The sequence below is a fragment of the Gopherus evgoodei genome, chromosome 10 (genome assembly GCF_007399415.2).
Source record: "Gopherus evgoodei ecotype Sinaloan lineage chromosome 10, rGopEvg1_v1.p, whole genome shotgun sequence".
Lineage (NCBI taxonomy): Eukaryota > Metazoa > Chordata > Testudines > Testudinidae > Gopherus > Gopherus evgoodei.
Window position 1 is genome coordinate 24,651,278 of NC_044331.1, and position 18,199 is coordinate 24,669,476.

At 42.8% G+C, this 18,199-nt stretch overlaps 1 protein-coding gene across 1 annotated transcript in view; it reads right to left on the reverse strand.

Annotated features, from left to right (window-relative positions):
* The window catches only part of WDR72 (WD repeat domain 72), a 196,178-nt gene that overhangs the window by 152,116 nt on the left and 25,863 nt on the right, over positions 1-18,199 (reverse strand). The window contains exons 7-12 of the mRNA XM_030579063.1: positions 17,157-17,276; positions 14,099-14,244; positions 13,647-13,743; positions 4,117-4,258; positions 3,376-3,621; positions 785-1,005 (exon numbers count right to left, since the gene is read on the reverse strand). Of these exons, the coding sequence (XP_030434923.1) occupies positions 785-1,005; positions 3,376-3,621; positions 4,117-4,258; positions 13,647-13,743; positions 14,099-14,244; positions 17,157-17,276 (972 nt within the window). The remainder of the gene's footprint in view (positions 1-784; positions 1,006-3,375; positions 3,622-4,116; positions 4,259-13,646; positions 13,744-14,098; positions 14,245-17,156; positions 17,277-18,199) is intronic.

An 18,199-nucleotide genomic window follows, 5' to 3' on the forward strand; every position in this document is an offset into this window, starting at 1 on the left:
AAACAAAGCTAGCACATGTATGTCTACCCAAGCTGGAAATTACACCTCCAGCTGTAGTGTAGATGCACCATAAGTGGACTTTGTGTAGTAAATAGGTTATTGCGCAGGCCCTTTGAACTAAGGTTATTTCACCTTTAAGGGGTAAAATCCTTGTTCCACGGACTTCAGGGGCATCTCATGTAAGTAAGGGTTTGCTGTATTGAACCCTGAACATTTCAAAAATGCACAAGAATATTAGAAATTAAATAGTACTAGACGTGATCACTCATTCTGAAGTAAAAGATTGTCTCTAAAGCATCTAGTTAGACATGAGAAAAAGGCCAATAGAAATTTGCTAGGTATCAAAACAATCAAACACACACATTTATACATAACTGTTATTGGCCTGATTCTCCTCTCATACAGTTTTTACACCAGCATAACATTGAATTCAGTGGAAGCCACTTCAGATTTACACCAGCATACATAAGTGAGAAGAGAATCAGGATCTATGTGCCCTCTGGCAATTATGTTTATTCAGAATTAGTTCTCTCTAAAAATGCCACATTCAGACAGGAAATTCTTGATTCTCCACTCCAGTTCACCAGGTTGATGACTTAATAGGAATTGCACTGATTTAACAGTGGTGAATCAGTCCCCAAAACAGGAAGTCAACGTAGATCTCATACAAAACATAAAGTAAGTAGTTAGTAACTGGGAATTAAGTTACAAATAAAATAAAATTATTATTGAAAATATTACTCCCCCTGCCCTCCAAAAAAGAAAAAAAAAAGTCTTTACTTACTCTGTAGTTCTCTGGTGATAACAACAGGTTCATTACTGGACCAGCTTGCAGAGTGAATTGATGCAAAATTTCCTCCGTAAATATATCCCACCAGATCACACAAGAATCCTGGCCACCTGACACCAGCCAGCTTGGATCAAACCTGGCTGATTTACCATGTGGATAAAGTAAACAAGTAACACTTCTGCTGTGGCCCTTAAGAACTTTGGAAGGCAAAGTATCTGTAAGATAAAAATGTTAGAAAAATGATTTCTGCCCTTTACCAAAAAACAAACAAACAAATAAACAAAAATGCCTTACAGATTTTTACTGTATGTGTGCTTGCAGTCAGCAAAACTGTATTATGAAAAGCATTCAAGACTAGAGTTGGCACTAGGCATAAGCAGACTAAGCAATTGCTTAGCACCCCGAGCAGCTCACAGGGATCCCCATTCGCTTTAGTATGTGTTGTCAGGGGAGGGGTCAAAAATATTCCTGCTTACGACCCCCAATGGGCTAGTACCATTTCTATTCAAGAGCTCACTCCTAAATGAGTAAGAGTTTTAGGTCAATATAGCCCTTACTCAAGATCAAATTCTTTTCTCTGTGCCACAAAAGACACACAACAGGAGCACTGATCCACAGCTCCTGAGCGGCTGCCACTCTGCTATGTTTTTTCTTTTTGAGAGCGGAATCTGAGGTAGAGGGGACTTGAGAGGAGAAATGATCAAAAGGAGCAAAGCCCAGGATCTGCAGGAGGGAACCCATTAGATCTGAAACCTTCTGTACCTCTCTCAATTACAGAAAGACTTTGGAAACATCTGCAATGCAATGTCAGCCTAGGTTTAGATAAATTGAGTTAGCAGACCCTGGATTTGTTAATCTAGGGTTTAAGCGTCTCCACTCATTTGTAACCCCAGGTTAGAAATTGTTGAACCTTGTGTCCCAGCTTGGAGCACCAGCATCCACACTGCATTTGAGTCCTACCTACTACCCATATTCCAGACTTCCTTGCATCCTCGCAAAATGTGGCCGCTCTAGTCCTTTGTTCATGGTGCAATGTGAGAAAACTTGACTGTTCAGAGGAATCGTGGGGTACTTTTGGCAGAATCCCAGAGCACGAGTCCAGTGGGGCTGCATCTATACTGCAAAGTAATAGGGTTTGAACCCTGGTTCCCAGCTTGACTCAGGCTTGGACCCTCCACCCCTGGGGGGGTCCTGGAACCCTTCGTCTGAGTCCTGAGTTAGCACAATTTGTGTATAGACAGAAGAGGTATTAGGCTTGAAGCTGAGTTCAAATGCTGGGCTTACATTGCAGTACAAACATACCATCTGTTTCTTTGCAATATGTCACAGCCAGCTCTCCTGGATATGAACAGAGCATTGGCTGTGCAGAGCTGGGCTCTAATGCAGTGGCTGCAGAGGGGAGAAGTGGTTAAGTGCTGGAGGTGGGGGGAATACTCTTATAATTTTCCCCTTGGCACTCCCTGATCCTCACCCAAGGGTCTAGGGCTTTTTCAGCTGCTCAAGTGGAGTGGAGTACAGGGTCTTCAGTCTTACTTGGGTAAAAAACTCTCAGTAAGCAGGATTAAGTGAAGACTACAAAATGTCTCCACACATTTTTAAATACAAACAAAACTTAGGACCAGTCTCTGAAAATGCTTATGACTAGGCACAGTGTTTATGATCCCAAGTAGTTCTGTTGGTCCTATTTTCTTATCAGGCCTGATTCTCCTCTCAATTACACCAGAATAAATCCAGTGTAAATGAGAGGAGAATCAGGCCTGATAAAAATATTCATCACAGTAATGAATCCATGCTCAATTTCAAGTATTTGCACAATCAGGCTCCCACTTCTTTAATGGAAAAATGCACCTGGAAAGAACCTAAGGTGCATCAACATATGCATAGAACAAATTAAAAAAAGTGACCTTATTGTATTAAAAAGAAAAAAAATCAAACTCAACCGAAACACACACCAAGTTTTAAATACCTTCTGAAACAGGAGCAGAGGAAACATTTCAATACTTTCAAGATTGAAATAAAGATTCTTTTACATATGCTCTGAAATTCAGGATTAAAAAAATGTGCTATAATCTAGTATTATTTTTAATTAGGGTTAAAATGACAATTCATAACAAAAGAAGCGTGGATATAAAATACTATTCAGAAGAAGCTAGTCAACCAGACCCTGCACTTCTGAAAATTAAAATAAATTAAACCAGTGGATTGGAATAATTTAAAGGCAAGGTAACATGACCCATATTTATATTTGACTTACGGTGGCAATTTCTTCACCTATACAATGAAACAGTGCAAATATACAGACTGTACAATACTAAACAGATGATTCATGGCAACATATCCAGGGGAGAGCAGTATAAACATGCATTTGTTCATGAGAAACAGTATTAAATAAAAAGGAAAGGGCTCAGTTCTCCCTTAGTTTCATGGCTGCTGCTCTCAGCAACACCACCAGGACCAGGACTTGTGTAACTGAGGACAAAACTGAGCCCTCATGTCCCTACTTCCTTCATCCTTTTTCATTTAGAGGAATATGAAAAGATGCTTGATTAAAAATTAGAGTAAGTAGAATCGCATTAAAAACATACGTTTCAGCAAGGAAATGTCTTCTAAAATTCTTGCTTTGGCAGCATGTAAAGCAAGTGTTACGAAAATTTTCCCATCTTCACACCCACACACCAGCTTATCAAGGTTGGGCACATATATGGATGAAGTGACTGCTGCACTTTCGGTCCCATCTTCAGATGCACAAATATGATCAATAATGCCTTCTGACATAGCATGATGTTTGTCAAAATCGTCCTGTAGAGTCCAAGCTGCTGCTATAGGGATCTCTAGTAAAAATGAATAAATAGTCAAGAATAATTCACATGAAATTTCCAGGGATTCAAAAATAGAGAACAAGTCAGAGAAGTGACTGATTGTAAACAAAAACAAATAAATAAAAAGCACACTTGCCTCCCTGACCACCTCCTCCCAAAGGGCCTGTCTTTCATCCAGTGATTTGGAACAGTAATTGTAGTTTTTCCACACTAGTTGGAGCACATGGTCCCTCAGTGGGGTAACTTTCATACACTGGCCTATGCAGACCCAGCGTGACAGCCCTTTCCAATCTGTGCAGTCTGTGCAAGGACTGTGCCTATGTTTCTCCCCTCCAGACCTATGCATGGCTTTAATGGTGTGGAGAGCCTTGTGTTAGTTTTACAGACCAGAGATTAATTCTACCCTGAATGACTAGAGAAGCTCTACTTTCCCGGGTGACTTTTCACGAGAACTGAGCTAGCAACAATGTAATTAAAAATTGCACAAAATATAGAAAATTGCCTAACCTTTTGGAGAACCATCAAGCGTGGACACTGGGACATCTGGAACATGCCACAAGGTGATTCTTCCAGATGCTTCTCCAGAAAAAAGAATCTTATAGAAAGGTTCCTTTCTTTCATTCATAAAGCCCATAACAAAAGGAAAACTCTGTGACAAAAATAACAGCAACTAGTCAACATTTCCATATGAAAAAATAGATTAAGACAATATAGTCCCTGCTGCAAAATAAAACTATAACATCTGGAAATATATCTGTAAAAATAAAGGGCTGAATCCTCAGCTGTGGCTGAACTTTCCTCAGCCAGTGACTGCTCTAAAGCCAGGGGCTGCTCTAAGTTGCACTGGCTGGTATGACCCTCTTAAAGGCCACTAGGAACGCTGGGACTGTCAGAGTGCAGCATTGCTCTACCCACAAGCTTGCCACAAGCTATACACCAGGCCAGGAGTTGGGACTGGTGGGGAAAAGCTATCCAGGGTCTACACCACCTGTGAATTCTTCTACACTAGGAGAATCCACAAGCAGCTTGTTAAGTGAATTTTCTGCCTGCTTTGTGCTACTAGTTTTGCAGAAAACAAGCAGAATGGGGGCAGGAATTGAGCCAAAAAATTCAGCTGATATAAAACCTAAATTATCTTCATAACAAACAGAACAAAAAAGCCCTGCATTCACAGTAGATTACACGATACAAGAGAAAGCAAGTCTGGGGACAGTGTTTTGGCATAAATACTTAATGGCCTACAGTGTCATCATTTACTTCACCTGCAAGAAGTTACAGGGTATATGGCTATAATATATTTGAAGAAAGCAGACTTGTTACTGACATCTATCAACAGGTTTCTGCTTATTGTGTTTCATCATTAACAGTTACTGTACAACGCTGAGAGAAATATATGTGGAATACAAATGCTTTGTTTATTGATAGGTGAAGTCATACATTCTTCCACTAGTACTGGGAATCTATACACCCTGTTTAACCAGGGGCAGCTGAATGTAAGGACTAACATATATGATACTACATACTCAATTCCAGTGGTACCCAAACTACAGGCCTGTGAAGCATTTGACAGTGGATGCTCTCATGGTCGTTATTTCCAACTTTTAAACTGCATTAAAATACAGGTGAAAATACATTAACATTGAGATTTTCAAAGGCACGAAGAGCCATTAGATGGATATCTAGCTCCTACTTAAAAGTCAATGAAAGCTGAGCTTCTAACTCTTATTTTGGGGGAAGATTCTCTAAGGCCTCGTCTACACTACGCATTTAAACCAAATTTAGCTGCGTTAAACCAAATTAACCCTGCACCCGTCCACACAACGAAGCCCTTTATATCGATATAAAGGGCTCTTAAAACCAATTTCTGTACTCCTCCTCGACGAGGAGGAGCTTAGCGAATAGGAGCTGCTAACAGGGAGTTTCGCAAGGGAGTTTGGAAGGGGAGTAGGAAGGGAGTGGGGGTCCCTTGTCGGTTTCATCTGTGACTCATTGGTCCCCTGAACCTATAAACCAAGCCACATCCAAAACCTTTCTGTTTAAAGCAGAGCAGAGCGGACAGGGAGCTGCAGATGGGAATTTGAGAGAGTTTGACAGAGGGAGGCTTACGATGGTTAGGAGGACTTGCAACACCTGTGGCAGCACTGCTTCAGTCTCTTCCACCTGCGCCTGTAGCCAGACAGAGCACCAAAGCATGGATGCTTTTACCCAGATTCTGGTGTGGGTTTGCAAAGACTATAACTTGCAATTTCCACTTACTGATATCCAGGCTGGGGGTGGCATCCAATGTGAAAGGTGCCTACTGGTGGAATCTCTCAGGCAGCAGGTGGGAGAGCTACAGGAGGAGGTGGCTAGGCTGAGGAACATCCATATCCATGAGCAATTCCTGGACAGTATCCATGTGGAGACAGCTGACGTAGCTGTCCCAGTTCACAGGACTACTGACACACCAGTGGAGGAGGAGATGGCTCAGGGTGGACACTGGCAGCTGGTTACTTCTTGCAGCAGGCAGTGCTCCACCCCTGCTGCGAACCCTCCTGCTGTGGTAAAAGATAACCGTTATGCTCTTCTTGATACAGGAGAGAAGGAATAACCCCTAACAGTTAAGGAGGTGAAGCCTCGTACCCCTAAGGCTGGGAGGTCTGCTGCCACCACTGATAGTAAGAAACGTAGGGTAGTGGTGGTTGGAGACTCTCTGCTGAGGGGGATGGAGACACCCATCTGTTGCCCTGACCGTTCATCCCGGGAGGTATGCTGCCTGCCAGGGGCGCGTATCCGAGATGTTACAGAGGCGTTGTCGAGGATTATCCGGCCTTCTGACTACTACCCCATGCTACTCATCCATGTGGGCACAAATGATACTGCGAGGTGTGACACTGAGCAGATCAAGAGTGACTACAGGGCTCTGGGAGTACGGGTTAAGGAGTTTGGAGCGCAGGTGGTATTCTCTTCGATTCTTCCTGTCGAAGGTAGGGGCCCGGGCAGAGACAGATGCATCGTGGAGGTGAATGCCTGGCTGCAAAGATGGTGTCACCAGGAGGGCTTTGGCTTCCTCGACCACGGGATGCTATTCGAGGAAGGACTGCTAGGCACAGATGGCGTTCACCTTTCGAGGAGGGGAAAGGCCTTATTTGCGCACAGATTGGCTAACCTAGTAAGGAGGGCTTTAAACTAGGTTCGACGGGGACAGGTGAGCAAACCCCACAGGTAAGTGGGGAACAAGACCTGGGAGATGGGTCAGAAACAGGAAGGAGCATGGGCTATAATGGCAGAGAGAAAGGAGGGTCAGGGCAAAGCCGGGAGGCAAGATCAAACCAGTATCTTAGATGCCTATATACAAATGCAAGAAGTATGGGTAATAAGCAGGAAGAACTGGAAGTGCTAATAAATAAATACAACTATGACATTGTTGGCATTACTGAAACTTGGTGGGATAATACACATGACTGGAATGTTGGTGTGGATGGGTACAGTTTGCTCAGGAAGGACAGACAGGGAAAAAAGGGAGGAGGTGTTGCCTTATATATTAAAAATGTACACACTTGGACTGGGGTGGAGATGGACTTAGGAGATGGAAGTGTTGAGAGTCTCTGGGTTAGGCTAAAAGGGGTAAAAAACACGGGTGATGTCGTGCTGGGAGTCTACTACAGGCCACCTAATCAGGTGGAAGAGGTGGATGAGGCTTTTTTCAAACAAAATCATCCAAAGCCCAAGATTTGGTGGTGATGGGGGACTTCAACTATCCAGATATATGTTGGGAAAATAACACCGCGGGGCACAGACTATCCAATAAGTTCCTGGACTGCATTGCAGACAACTTTTTATTTCAGAAAGTTGAAAAAGCTACTAGGAGGGAAGCTGTTCTAGACTTGATTTTAACAAATAGGGAGGAACTCGTTGAGAATTGGAAAGTAGAAGGAAGCTTGGGTGAAAGTGATCATGAAATCATAGAGTTTGCAATTCTAAGGAAGGGTAGAAGGGAGTACAGCAAAATAGAGACAATGGATTTCAGGAAGGCGGATTTTGGTAAGCTCAGAGAGCTGATAGGTAAGGTCCCATGGGAATCAAGACTGAGGGGAAAAACAACTGAGGAGAGTTGGCAGTTTTTCAAAGGGACGCTATTAAGGGCCCAAAAGCAAGCTATTCGGATGGTTAGGAAAGATAGAAAATGTGGCAAAAGACCACCTTGGCTTAACCACGAGATCTTGCGTGACCTACAAAATAAAAAGGCGTCATATAAAAAATGGAAACTAGGTGAGATTACAAAGGACGAATATAGGCAAATAACACAGGAATGCAGAGGCAAGATTAGAAAGGCAAAGGCACAAAATGAGCTCAAACTAGCTATGGGAATAAAGAGAAACAAGAAGACTTTTTATCAATATATTAGAAGCAAGAGGAAGACCAAGGACAGGGTAGGCCCACTGCTCAGTGAGGAGGGGGAAACAGTAACGGGAGACTTGGAAATGGCAGAGATGCTTAATGACTTCTTTGTTTTGGTCTTCACTGAGAAGCCTGAAGGAATGTCTAATATAGTGAATGCTTACGGGAAGAGGGTAGGTTTAGAAGATAAAATAAAAAAAGAGCAAGTAAAAAATCACTTAGAAAAGTTAGATGCCTGCAAGTCACCAGGGCCTGATGAAATGCATCCTAGAATACTCAAGGAGTTAATAGAGGAGGTATCTGAGCCTCTAGCTATTATCTTTGGGAAATCATGGGAGACGGTGGAGATTCCAGAAGGCTGGAAAAGGGCAAATATAGTGCCCATCTATAAAAAGGGAAATAAAAACAACCCAGGAAACTACAGACCAGTTAGTTTAACTTCTGTGTCAGGGAAGATAATGGAGCAGGTAATTAAAGAAATCATCTGCAAACACTTGGAAGGTGCTAAGGTGATAGAGAATAGCCAGCATGGATTTGTAAAGAACAAATCGTGTCAAACTAATGTGATGCATTCTTTGATAGGATAAAGAGCCTTGTGGATAAGGGAGAAGCGGTGGATGTGATATACCTAGACTTTAATAAGGCATTTGATATGGTCTCACATGATATTCTTATAGATAAACTAGGAAAGTACAATTTAGATGGGGCTACTATAAGGTGGGTGCATAACTGGCTGGATAACCGTACTCAGAGAGTAATTATTAATGGCTCCCAATCCTGCTGGAAAGGTATAACAAATGGGGTTCCGCAGGGGTCTGTTTTGGGACCGGCTCTGTTCAATATCTTCATCAACTATTTAGATGTTGGCATAGAAAGTACACTTATTAAGTTTGCAGACAATACCAAACTGGGAGGGATTGCAACTGCTTTGGAGGACAGGGTCAAAATTCAAAATGATCTGGACAAATTGGAGAAATGGTCTGAGGTAAACAGGATGAAGTTCAATAAAGATCAATACAAAGTGCTCCACTTAGGAAGGAACAATCAGTTTCACACATACAGAATGGGAAGAGACTGTCTAGGAAGGAGTATGGCAGAAAGAGATCTAGGGGTCATAGTGGACCACAAGCTTAATATGAGTCAACAGTGTGATACTGTTGCAAAAAAAGCAAACGTGATTCTGGGATGCATTAACAGGTGTGTTGTAAACAAGACACGAGAAGTCATTCTTCCGCTTTACTCTGCGCTGGTTAGGCCTCAACTGGAGTATTGTGTCCAGTTCTGGGCACCGCATTTCAAGAAAGATGTGGAGAAATTGGAGAGAGTCCAGAGAAGAGCAACAAGAATGATTAAAGGTCTTGAGAACATGACCTATGAAGGAAGGCTGAAACAATTGGGTTTGTTTAGTTTGGAAAAGAGAAGACTGAGAGGGGACATGATAGCAGTTTTCAGGTATCTAAAAGGGTGTCATCAGGAGGAGGGAGAAAATTTGTTCACCTTAGCCTCCAATGATAGAACAAGAAGCAATGGGCTTAAACTGCAGCAAGGGAGATTTAGGTTGGACATTAGGAAAAAGTTCCTAACTGTCAGGGTAGTTAAACACTGGAATAGATTGCCTAGGGAAGTTGTGGAATCTCCATCTCTGGAGATATTTAAGAGTAGGTTAGATAAATGTCTATTAGGGATGGTCTAGACAGTATTTGGTTCTGCCGTGAGGGCAGGGGACTGGACTCGATGACCTCTCGAGGTCCCTTCCAGTCCTAGAGTCTATGAATCTATGAGGGGAGTAGCGCTGAAATCGGTATTGCCATGTCAGATTAGGGTTAGTGTGGCTGCAATTCGATGGTATTGGCCTCCGGGCGGTATCCCACAATGCACCATTGTGACTGCTCTGGAAAGCAATCTGAACTCAGACGCACTGGCCAGGTTGACAGGAAAAGCTCTGTGAACTTTTGAATTTCCTTTCCTGTTTGCCCAGTGTGGAGCTCTGATCAGCATGGGTGGTGATGCAGTCCCAAATCCAAAAAAAACTCCAGCATGGACCGTATGGGAGATACTGGATCTGATCGCTGTATGGGGAGACAAATCTGTTCTATCAGAGCTCCGTTACAGAAGACGAAATGACAAAGCATTTGGAAAAATCTCCAGGCTATGATAGACAGAGGCCACAGCAGGGACTCAGCACAGCGCTGCGTGACAAGCATAACGGAAAGCCAAAGAATCAAATGGACGCTCATGGAGGGAGGGAGGAGGGACTGAGGACTCCAGCTATCCCACAGTACCTGCAGTCTCCGAAAAGCATTTGCATTCTTGGCTGAGCTCCCAATGCCTGAAGGGTCAAAAACATTGTCCGGGGTGGCTCAGGGTATATCTCGTCAATTTACCCCTCCTTTCCCCCCGTGAAAGAAAAGGGGAAAAAAATTGCTTCTCGCCTTTTTTCAATGTCACCGTATGTCTACTGCATGCTGCTGGTAGACGCGGTGCTGCGGCGCTGAACAGAAGCACCCCCTCCCCTTCCTTTCCTGATGGCAGACGGTACAAAATGGTGGAAAACCATCCTCATCTTCCTGTGAGTGCTCCTGGCTGGCCTCGGTGAGGTCGGCCGGGGGCGCCTGGATAAAAATGGAAATGACTCCTGGTCATTCCCGGCAGATGGTACAAAAGGCTTGGTAACCATCCTCATCATAGCAGCTGGAGGCTGAGCTCCATCAGCTCCCACCCCCTTTCATGTCCAAAGAAAAGATTCTGTTCTCCCTGGACTATCATAGCAGCGTGAGGCTGCGCTCTCCCCTCCCACACCCTTTAATGTCCTGCCTGGACTATCATAGAAGCTCGAGGCTGCCTTCCCCTCATTTTATCTCGCTAAAAAGTCAGTGTTTCTTATTCCTGCATTCTTTATTACTTCATCACACAAATGGGTAGACACTGCCATGGTAGCCCAGGAGGGTTGGGGGGAGGAGGGAAGCAACGAGTGCGGTTGTTGCAGGGGCACCCCCTAGAATGGCATGCAGCTCATCATTTCTGCGGGATCTCTGGGGCTCCGACATGGAGCGGCTCTGCTCTTTGGTTCTCTAGCACACTTGCCCCATATTCTAGGCAGGACTGACTCCATTTTTAGACAAAACAAAGAAGGGAATGACCCGGGGAGTCATTCTCATTTTTGTCCATGCACCCCCGGCCAACCTCAGCGAGGCCAGCCAGGAGCACCCATGACAGCAGCAGACAGTACAAAAGGATTGATAACCGTCATCACCAATTTCCAAATGCAAATGGTGCAAAATGACTGATAACCATCATCTCATCACCAATTTACAGTGGCAGATGGTGCAATAGGGACGGTAACCGTCTCTGCTGCCTTGCAAAGGCAAATGAATGCTGCTGTGTAGCACTGCAGTACCGCCTCTGTCAGCAGCATCCAGTACACATACGGTGACAGTGACAAAAGGCAAAATAGGCTCCATGGTTGCCATGCTATGGCATCTGCCAGGCCAATCCAGGGGAAAAAGGGCGCGAAATGATTGTCCGCCGTAGCTTTCACGGAGGAAGGATTGAGAGGTGACATTTACCCAGAATCACCCGCGACACTGTTTCTGCACCATCATGCATTGGGATCTCAACCCAGAATTCCAATGGGCGGGGGAGACTGTGGGAACTATGGGATACCTACAGGATAACTACTCACAGTGCAACGCTCCGGAAGTTGACGCTAGCCTCGGTACATGGACGCACACCACCAAATTAATGTGCTTAGTGTGGCCGCATGCACTCGACTTTATACAATCTGTTTTAAAAAACCAGTTTCTGTAAAATCGGAATAATCCCGTAGTGTAGACATACCCTAAGGCACAAATAACATTCTTATATCACTTTTCCATATAAGCAATTGTTGGAGTTGCAACAAGGATGTTACATGATTGCAAATGGGAAGAGAAGTCCACAAAATTATAAATATGGGTCCCACTATGAAAATATTTGGGAACTCATGCTCTATGTTATGATGTAGCACTTGGAGGTCGAGGTGTACAGCCTCACAAGCTACTTTGACATCACACACTCAATTTTGCCATAAAAATCACCATGGATTTTGCCAGGAAGTTAATTAGACAGGACGAAGCCAAACATCAAAGAATAAGAACAGAAAATGGATAGAATGTGGATACTTGAAAACATTATTATTATTATTTTTTAACTTGTTGGAAAAAATATACATAAGCTGCTCTGCCATCATAGTGACACAGTTATTGCTAAGCCATGTATTTTGGCTGCTTCTCTTCCTTGATGGTCTTTATCTTTTGACATCCTTCAACAATTACTCTATCTGATTTTAGATTATAAGTGTGCGAGGGGAAAAATAAACTAATGGCTATTGCCCCTCACATAAAAAATGAAACCTGTCAGGTTTAGGAAAACTATGCAGCAAAAGTGGTGTCTAAAATCCTTTACCCAGCAACGAAAAGGAGGGACTAATAAAAACCTCACACAAGCCTGTATACACAATAGTGCTTTTGGTGGAGTACAAATAAAAATATGCCTTTCTCTCATAGTCCTGACAAATACTTTAAGGGCCTGATCCTGGTCCACTTAAGTCAACATCAAAAAACCAAAATTGACTTCAACAGGAACAGGTCTTACATATTTATTATTTGGCTATGAAAAAGTAAGTAAAATTCCATAAGTACTAAGTCTTAGCCTTGGTCCAATGCTTGCTGTTCTTACTCAGACAGAATCCCTGTTAAAATCAATAGGGTTTTGGTTTTTGCCAGAGTGGGGACTGCAGTAACCAATCCTTTATTTGTATCTTTCAATCACTTAATTTCTGTTCGTTCAACAGGCCATTATCTTCTCTAGTTACACAGAGAGGAAAGCAACCATTTAGATGTATTCTTTCCAATAGTGGAGTTGATTTGAGTCACGCTAGTCTCAAGCTAGTAACTAGTAAACTCGCAATTGGCACACACCCAGGCACACATTTACAACTGGAAGTATAAGGATTCTTGATCCATCCGACTCTTCAATTTCCTCAGTACGAACTTCCCTGAACTTTAGAAACAGCTTCTTAGGCCTTAGGTGCCAATCCTGCGAAGACTTACACATGTGCTTAACTTTACACACTGAGTACTGCCAGTAAAGTCTGTTCACACTGGAAAAAAAGTTAAACACACACATAGGTCTTTGCAGGATCAGGATAGGAATCTCTGTATAATGTAATGTGTTCAAAGACTTGATTACAAACAGTTTGTGGTGGATGCATTTTGTAATAACTATGAGAGTCCTTGGGCCCAGATAGTTATGTATGTGTAGTCCTATTGACTTCAATAGGAGAATTCACATAAGTAACTTTCTGCAGGATTGAGCCCCTTGGGTGTAAGAAATTCTCAATATTCTACCTTGCCTTTTAAATTATAATGCAAATTTTGAAAATTAACAAAAAATCTCAACAAAGAGCCTTTTATAAAATACAAAGTATATCATGAATTCACCATATTTGAAAGTCAAAATTAGAATCAAGGAGTAAGCCCTTTTTATTATATTAATACAACAACTAACCCAGTTTGACTCAATGCCTTAAATGTCCAGTTTGCTGAGAGTCTGTCTGGTCATTACAAGCAAAATATGAAGTAACTTTTGAAGCTCATTGTACAATATTCTCATGTTACCTTATTTTCTTTCACATAAGTGAAGCAGAGTAAATGAGGATAAACAGTTTCTTTGAGCACTTTTCCATCGGCAGGATATATGCTTTTAGAATGCCCACTGCATAATTAAAAAGAAAATCAAATGCTTTAGAAATTCGTCTTTTTAAAAGCAGATTGGTTGCATCCATGATTCTCAAGTTCAGCTAAAGTTGTTGGGTAAGTAATTACAAGTGATTTCTTTTTGAAACCACAGCACCAGCTGCCCAAGTTCTACACGGCTAATCTTATTCCTGTATCCCCTGCTGTGTCAAACAAAGACTGGGGGCTGTCAAACTCAGGGTAAATCTTCTAGTGCCAAAGTGTTTTTGTTCTGGTTTTTCATCATTTGCGACATGCGGGGATTTTCCATAATAAACTTCCCAAAGTTCATCTTGTACCTGAACTTTTTGTGTTCATTTCCAATCTGAGCCCACCTGTTCAGCAGCTGGTAGATGTAACTGTGACCATCTTCCGTCCAGATGATGAGTCTCCGAGCAGCTAGCACTTCACCACCAGCAAAGCACTGACCACTTTTGTTGAATTCAGTGCACAGCAAGGAAAAATCACAATAATCATAGACCTAAAGAAAGAAAAAATGATAGATAAACATAAATGAACACTACAATGTGTTTCCTGTTGACTATTTCATTTTAATGCAAACACTGGGTCTGAGCAAAGATTCAGAAAGTAAAGTATTTATGAGATCGTTTTTATTGTGTACATTCAGACCACCCTATTAAATTCAATGGGGTTACACTACTGTTAAAACACAGTAAGATCAGAATCAGGCCACATGATTCTAAGAAGAAAAAACTGCCAATTAAATAAAAACAACATTTAAGGCTTAAAGGTAGAATTACAGTCAGGGGTTGGGAGGAGGCAGGGGATTTGTTTTGTTTGTCGTTACAAAATTCATCCTCTGTGTAACTACATTGAGTTCAGGAGTGAATATGGCCCATTAGAACAAAACCTTCAAATTTCCTCTTGGGAGAACTTGTACATTCCTCTGTTAATATTATTTAAAATATTGACAGTTCTCCTGGCATGATCACACTACATATGTAGCTTCTTGAACCCAACACTGTTAGATCCACCCACAGTTCTGTCATCTGGGACACACACTTCTTCTTCACCACAGATTAATTTAATCACCAAAGACAAAGCATGCAAACCCACATTTGTCCAGGAGTGCATAGCAAAAGATGGCTATCCCACTCCCAGCTCCTCTGAAAACACATATGCTGCTATTCCACAGGGCCTCCTCTCCTGCAGTTGCACGAGAATGTAATGCAGTGGTCAAGGGGGCAGCATGTGGTACGGTTTGCATACTGACTTTCAATGGGACTTAGGAACCTAAGTCACCTGTAAAAGCAACAAAGAATCCTGTGGCACCTTACAGACTAACAGACGTTTTGGAGCATGAGTTTTCGTGGGAGAATACCCACTTCGTCAGATGCATGTAGTGGAAATTTCCAGGGGCAGGTATATATATGCAGTTGAGGTGTGAAACCAAGGGAGGAGAAACTGGTTTTGTAATTGGCAAGCCATTCACAGTCTTTGTTTAATCCTGAGCTGATGGTGTCAAATTTGCAGATAAACTGAAGCTCAGCAGTTTCTCTTTGAAGTCTGGTCCTGAAGTTTTTTTGCTGCAGGATGGCCACCTTAAAGTCTGCTATAGTGTGGCCAGGGAGGTTGAAGTGTTCTCGTACAGGTTTTTGTATATTGCCATTCCTAATATCTGATTTGTGTCCGTTTATCCTTTTCCGTAGCGACTGTCCAGTTTGGCCGATGTATATAGCAGAGGGGCATTGCTGGCATATGATGGCATATATTACATTGGTGGATGTGCAGGTGCAGGTGGATGAACCGGTGATGGTATGGCTGATCTGGTAAGGTCCTGTGATGGTGTCGCTGGTGTAGATATGTGGACAGAGTTGGCATCGAGGTTTGTTGCATGGATTGGTTCCTGAGCTAGAGTTCCTATGGTGCAGTGTGCAGTTACTGGTGAGAATATGTTTCAGGTTGGCAGGTTGCCTGTGGGCGAGGACTGGCCTGCCACCCAAGGCCTGTGAAAGTGTGGGATCATTGTCCAGGATGGGCTGTAGAACCCTGATGATGCGTTGGAGAGGTTTTAGCTGGGGACTGTATGTGATGGCCAGTGGAGTCCTGCTGGTTTCTTTCTTGGGTTTGTCTTGCAGTAGGAGGCTTCTGGGTACACGTCTGGCTCTGTTGATCTGTTTCCTTATTTCCTCGTCAGGGTATTGTAGTTTTGAGAATGCTTGGTGGAGATTTTGTAGGTGTTGGTCTCTGTCTGAGGGTTTAGAGCAGATGCGGTTGTACCTCAGTGCTTGGCTGTAGACAATGGATCGTGTGATGTGCCCGGGATGGAAGCTGGAGGCATGAAGGTAGGCATAGCGGTCGGTAGGTTTTCGGTATAGGGTGGTGGTAATGTGACCATCACTTATTTGCACCGTGGTGTCTAGGAAGTGGACCTCCCGTATAGATTGGTCCAGGCTGAGGTTGATGGTGGGATGGAAGCTGTTGAAATCGTGGTGGAATTTTTCCAGAGTCTCCTTCCCATGGGTCCAGATGATGAAGATATAATCAATGTAGTGTAGGTAGAGAAGGGGAGTGAATGGACGAGAGCTGAGGAAGCGTTGTTCCAGGTCGGCCATAAAAAATTGGCATATTGTGGGGCCATGCGGGTGCCCATAGCGATGCCACTGATCTGGAGATATATATTGTCATGAAATTTGAAATAGTTGTGTGTGAGGATAAAGGCACAGAGCTCAGCAGCCAGGTGTGCTGTGGCATCATCAGGGATACTGTTCCTGACAGCTTGTATTCCATCTTGTGTGGGATGTTCGTGTAGAGAGCCTCTACATCCATGGTGGCTAGGATGGTGTTTTCTGGAAGGTCACCAAAGTATTGTAGTTTCCTCAGTTTCTCCTCCCTTGGTTTTCACACCTCAACTGCTAGAACAGGGCCTCATCCTCCCTGATTGAACTACCTCATTATCTCTAGCTTGCCTGCATATATATACCTGCCCCTGGAAATTTCCACTACATGCATCTGACGAAGTGGGTATTCGCCCACGAATGCTCATGCTCCAAAACGTCTGTTAGCCTATAAGGTGCCACAGGACTCTTTGCTGCTTTTACAGATCCAGACTAACATGGCTACCCCTCTGATACTATGTCACCTTTGAAAATGAGACATGGGCACTGCAATACAGAGCAGAGCACAGCATTAAATGCCTTTAAAAATCCAGGCCTTTATCATCCTAGCTATGCAACTAAAATAATTAGTGAAGAAATGGAGCAAGCAAGTTTCCTCTGATATCCCAAATAGCTAGCGAGCACTGTTTCATTTGATTTAAGGTGGAAAATAACTACTTACATATAAAATCAGTCATGTACACTTTTCCAAAATGCTACTGAATTGCTAACAATGTTGTATAGGAAGCATAAAGTACTAAGTGTAATGCTGTACCTTCCAACAGTTTGCAAGCACGACTAAGAGGAGTCTTTCTGTGTATGTGCAAAATCTTATTGCTTGGCAGTTTGTACAGTCCAGAGCTTTGGATTCTTGTTCATATACACTTTGCCTCTCCTAGATATTAGAGGGAAAAGTAGTAGTATTAGACAAACAAGATATTCTGGATCTTCAGGCTATGAATTTTAGGAAAGAAACCAGCTATTGAAAACATTTTGTAAATACATACGTTGAAAATGCAATGCAAACTGTAACTTTTCATTAAACAGTGACTTGGGGGTAGGATTCATGGTCCCTGTAGAGATGATGGGCATTCTGTGGGGACTGCCTTCATACTCTCATTTAAAGGAGTGGCAATGAGGATCAGGGAGGGATTGGATCAGGGAAGAGCATAGGCAGCATTGATAGATCTGCCACTATGAAGGTGCACTAGCCATTGCTCCATGTAAAGCCAACAAAGCCATAGCAGTCTATAGGCTTGCAGTTTCAGATGCACAAAGGCCAACAGGATTCTTTTCCTACAGCATGCAAACAATAGTATTGCCACTTGAGTTGTATGCTGGGTAAATGATCTTGACTTAAATTAATACTTTCCCACCACTTTTAGGGTCATTATATTCCTATCCTTTTGGATTTGAATGCATGAATGGTTCGCAAAAGAAGAAATTCTACTTTTTGCCCTTTTCAAAGTGAATATCAAAGGCTCACTATCAAGGCTGACAGATCCAAAACAGTTATGTTGGAATTGTTTTTATTAATTATTGATCACTTTACAACATACTGACATTTTCTGCCATGAAACAATCCCCGTCTCATCATCAGTCCTCCACAAGAAGGTCTACAGTGGTCAGACAATCTCAGCTGTTAAGTTAAAAGCAAAACAGCCACTATCACAGGCAGGAATGTCATGGCATCCTCTTACTCACCCTTGCAGCTCCAGGAGGGAATTACAATTGATGAGAATTGTGCTCTCTAGGCATTTGAAGGAGCTGTAGTCTCACTAACTCTGAACCCCTCCCATTTCAAAGGGCAGAAAAGAA